Here is a 5012-nt window from a genome sequence, read left to right as displayed (position 1 = left end):
AAACTGAAAAAAAAAAAACAATTAAAATCATTAAAGGAAAAAACTGTCACAGAGCAAACATGGGCAGACACTCTTAGTATTTTATTTTATTTATTCATTTTTCTAATATCAACCTAATATTTTATTAACATACAAAATCAACCTAAGTTTCTTATAAACTACAATTTTTTTTATAAGTAATAAAAATATAATTTAAAAATATTAAAATTATTTTTATGGATATAAATTCATACTATGGAAAAAAAATAATTAACAATATATAGAAAATAAAAATTTTATATGATATTTATACATATATTTGTGATTATAATAAATTACATCAAAATATTATCATTATTATAATAGAATCTTAACAACTCACCGCACTTTAAAATTTATAATCTACTAAACACTCAGTTTAATTTTTTTCTATCGTTATACTTTATCAAACTAGCCCTAAATCGCTAATAAAACATGAATTTAACAGATTTTAATGTAAAAAGAAAAAATAACTTTGGTGGTTAATTAGAATAAAGTAAAATTTTAAAGTATTTGACCGAAATTTACTCAAAAAGAAAAAATTAAGATCTCATATTTTAGGAGAAAAAACCTATTGTTTTTTAAAATTTCAATCACATTCATTTTTACTTTTTTTTTTACATTCATATTTATTAACAAATTAATTTTGGTATTTTTTTAAGTAATTTAAGTAAACATTATTAAATGTTTGGAGTAGTTTGTTTAGAAGACACACAAACATCAGATCTGTCATCTGTGATGCGACTGTTCCCTTTTGTTTTATGAAACTTTCTGGTATATAAATATATAGAAAAAAGAGAAACACGACTTTTTAGAGAGAGAAAGATTAGGAGAGAGTTACGATGATGAAGAGTACGGTGGCATTTCTGGTGATCCTCTGCATGGTTCGAGCCACTGAATCGATTTGGCTAACTTTACCCTCCTCCGGCACCAAATGTGTCTCCGAGGAAATCCAGAATAACGTTGTCGTTTTGGGAGATTACGTCGTCGTCTCCGAAGACCATACCCACGATACTCCCACCATCTCCGTCAAGGTTAGTTCTTCATTTCACCTTCTATGTCCATATCAATTCTAGATTTCCGCTTCTCTCTCATTATAATTTTTTGGTTGCCAAGAAAAATTAAAAGATTATATGGTTAGATAACGAAATAGGGATTTCTAATTTAGAATCTCCGACCTCGTTTATTTTACAGGAGGGATTTTTTTTTTTCTTTTTTTATAGCTATTTTCTATTTGTTTTTGTGGTGTAATTATAAATAAATAAAGTACAATTTTGATTCTCTCTAATATTTGTTCTCGTTGTAATCTTATAGAATTTGATTAATGTAGAGAAAACAGGAAAATTAAATTAAATAAATAATTTGGGGAGGATTTGTATGGATACCAACTAAAGGTATTAGCTTTCAAGCTCTTCATGACCTTGATCCACCACTGAAACTATTCAAATCTGATTTTTTTTTTTACCATTTTAGTTATGAATTACAATTTCATAATTATGCTAGTTATTTGTTTATTTTGAATGGTCTCAAAGTAAGATTGTTGGTACTGTGAACATTCAGTAAATTACTTGTGATACTGTTGTCTCACATGACAGTGTCAGAAAGAAAGGTGTTGGTTGTAAGCTAGGCATGAATGCTTTATGGTTCAATATGGATGATTATATATTCGAAAGTCATTAAGATAGTTTTGGTCATAAAAATGTATTGATGTGAGAAAATAGGATAGTCAAATAGTAAATGACCAGAGATAGAGGAAGAGCAGGAGGCAAGTGATTAATAATTAAGCAGGACATATATCTTATCTTTTGCATATTCTGGAGATATTGATCCCTTAATTGGATTGGATTTGATAGCAAAAGGTATCACATGTGGCTTCATATTCCATTTTTTCATGATAATTTGTGTAATTGATCAAAATCAATGGTTTCTAAGAACTAAGGCTAATTCGTGTTCTGATCTATGTGTTATGCTCATGTATTCTTTGGTGAAGAATTTTTTATGCTGTAAGTGATGATAATCTTATTGAATGATTTTAAAGTCTCAGAGGAACATCAAGTATTCTGCAGTTGCTTAGCTGTGAGTTTTGGCAAACACAGTCACTCTTTGTTTGGTGGAAAATTTGAAATTATGCAAATCTGCATAGCAAATGATTTATTCCAGAAGGAAGATTTATATTCTTTAGGGACCTAGAAAGTCAATGTTGTAATAGATACTGAGTGCTTGTGATGCAATTGTGTTTTTGGTTTTTCTTTGACAATATATGCATTTTAGAAAATGATTGGTACTGCATGATATAAGCTTTCAATAGTTGAAGTTTTTATAAGTTATATTTTCCATATATTGTTCACCGAACAATTTAAACTTTAAAATTTTGGAATGAATTATTTAATATGGTATTAGAGTGGGAAATCTTGACTGTTGAGTTTAAATTTCTACATTTGCAGTTTTTTCAACTTGACATGTGGTCTGTCTCTTTTTATCTTGCACTGTAATAATAGAGTGTTTTACTTAAAAGTGAAAATGAATGTCATTGACAGGAGCTCTCTTTGAGTTAAACATGTATTTGCTTAAAATGTTTAGTTGCTGTTCTCCAGGTGACATCTCCATATGGTAGTAATCTCCACCATGCGGAAAATTCAACGCATGGTCAGTTTGCTTTTACAACTCATGAAGCTGGCAACTACTTGGCATGTTTTTGGGTGGATGGTTATAATCATGATAAGGGAGATGTGAGTGTTAATCTTGACTGGAAAACGGGAATTGCTGCCAAAGATTGGGAATCGGTGGCAAGGAAAGAGAAGATTGAGGTGAGTGCTTTCACATATTTTCATGATTCTTTTGAGTAATATTATATTTGATAGGAAAACAAAACAATAACGCTTGATCCAGAAGATGAATATCAAGACATTCTAGTGCTGCTTTATTTTGAAATCAGCTCCAGAAATGGTAGCCAATGAAATTCCATTTAAAAATATGTTTGACAAATAGACATATCCTTCTATGAACAATACCCTAGTATGATTACCACATGTTTGGTTTTTGAACCAATGGAGGGTTTCATGGAACATTAGTTGACAGGTTGGATAGAAGCATTAATGAAGAATACTCACAAGTCAAAACCTACAGGGTTAATCACTGGTTGCAATTCTATCTCGTTCCTTAGTTGTACTGCTCACTAATCTGTGTAGGATTCTACTATCCTTAAGTTCCCACACATTAACTAAGTACGGGATTGGTTAGTAGTATATGACTACTTGGACACCCTCCTCCCTTAGGCCAGCTTTTGGGATTGAGTTCTACCTAAGTGGTTGTATCAGTGGTATCAAATCTATGCATCTTCAAGTGGGACCGACATTGTGGAAGGGGCGCCCTGTGGATTAGGCTGCCACAGACTAGGTCATTGTAGAGTGGGTCGCCCACATTGAGCAAGTATAAGATTAGTTAGTAGTATATAACTATTTGGGCACCCTTATCTCTTAGGCTAGCTTTTGAGAGTGAATCTGTCCTAGTGGTTGTATCGCATTTCATTTCTAACATGACATATCATTAATATTCGAGAACACTACACACCAACTATCAAGTTTTGGTATTGAAATGATCAAGTAATTAAGTCAAGAAACCAGTTTGTATTGTTTATCTGAAAGTACCTTATCCTTTATAAAAGCAACACATTCTCGTAACTTTCTTATCCATGCTATTATCACAAAACGAATAAAAGATTCTTGTTTCTGTGCGTGTGATCAGTTACATGTATAAGTTGAATGTTGCCTTTTCCTTAATTTGTCTGAACTGTTGATTGTTAGTCTTAAATAATTTCACTGTTGTTCATATCTTCCTGCACAAAGGGTGTTGAACTTGAGCTGAGGAAACTCGAAGGAGCTGTGGAAGCCATCCACGAGAATCTGCTTTTCCTCAAGAGCAAGTAATATTTATCTGCAGTGCTAGTTGGATAAATTTTCATTTAAATTGATATTTTCTATTGTTTCTTTTATGTAACTTTTAATGTTTTTTCGGATACATTACAGAGAAGCAGAGATGAGGAATGTGAGCGAAAATACGAATGCAAGAGTGGCATGGTTTAGTATGGTGTCTGTATCAGTGTGCATCGTAGTTTCAGCTCTTCAGTTATGGTACTTGAAACGGTTTTTCCAGAAGAAGAAGCTCATCTAGAAGATGGTGGCTGCAGTTGTCTTTTAACATTTTCACAGCATTTTTTGTCTTTTAACTTTTACCTTTGTAGCAAATTTTGATACCAGACAACTTTTACCCCTTATTTTAGAGAACTAATGTTGCGACTGTTGCCTTTTCTGCTTATTTATTTGAGGATAAATATAATTTTTCAATTTGCAAAAATTACTGATTAAATTTTTTGTTTTTGTGAAATGATAATTCAGACTCTATATACTAAATTATTAAAAATTGAATTCAGGAATTATTTTGTACAATTTTTAGAAATACAGAATTTAAATTATCATTTAACAAAACATTCCATCCATAATTTTTTATTCTATAAATTATGTATAATATATAGGAATCTTTTTTAAGAAAAGTATTGCTACTGGAACTAATATATAGTGCAATCTTACTGGGTATTATCTATGAATAGGTAATATTGAGTTTTTATGTTTAATTTTTCTATTTAATTAGAAAAATCTCTCATATGTTCATTATATAGGTTGAGGTTGTTCCATCGGCTGAATAAAAAATAATAAAAAAAAAATCGGCAAAAAAATGATAAAAAAATATTGAATTTTACTTAATATTTTTCATATAAACTTATTTTTAATATAGTGTAAAAAGATGTATTTTTTGATATTTTTTTTAATTAAGAAGCTAATTTAAGCGTAGAAATTCAAATTTTTCTTTTATTATTCGCCATCGGATCACAATCTAATGGCTTAATATTTTAAAAATTAATATTTATAGTTAAATTTATTTATTACCCATCAATAGGTAATACCCATTAAGAAGTGTTCCATATATATATATGTGTG

The 5012-nt window shown here is 30.2% G+C and overlaps 1 protein-coding gene across 1 annotated transcript; it reads left to right on the top strand.

Moving 5' to 3' along the window:
* The first annotated feature begins 681 nt into the window (after window positions 1–681).
* LOC115694753 (transmembrane emp24 domain-containing protein p24delta3) lies at window positions 682–4371 on the top strand. The gene is made up of 4 exons (XM_030621844.2): window positions 682–1052; window positions 2613–2825; window positions 3864–3940; window positions 4044–4371. Exons 1-4 carry the CDS (start codon window positions 861–863, stop codon window positions 4186–4188), a joined length of 627 nt encoding a protein of 208 aa, XP_030477704.1. The 5' UTR covers window positions 682–860; the 3' UTR covers window positions 4189–4371.
* Window positions 4372–5012: the final 641 nt, after the last annotated feature.

This window comes from Cannabis sativa, chromosome 6 (assembly GCF_029168945.1).
Source record: "Cannabis sativa cultivar Pink pepper isolate KNU-18-1 chromosome 6, ASM2916894v1, whole genome shotgun sequence".
NCBI classification, from domain to species: domain Eukaryota; kingdom Viridiplantae; phylum Streptophyta; class Magnoliopsida; order Rosales; family Cannabaceae; genus Cannabis; species Cannabis sativa.
The sequence above is the reverse complement of the archived record's forward strand: the minus strand, read 5'-3'. Positions and strand labels throughout refer to the sequence as shown.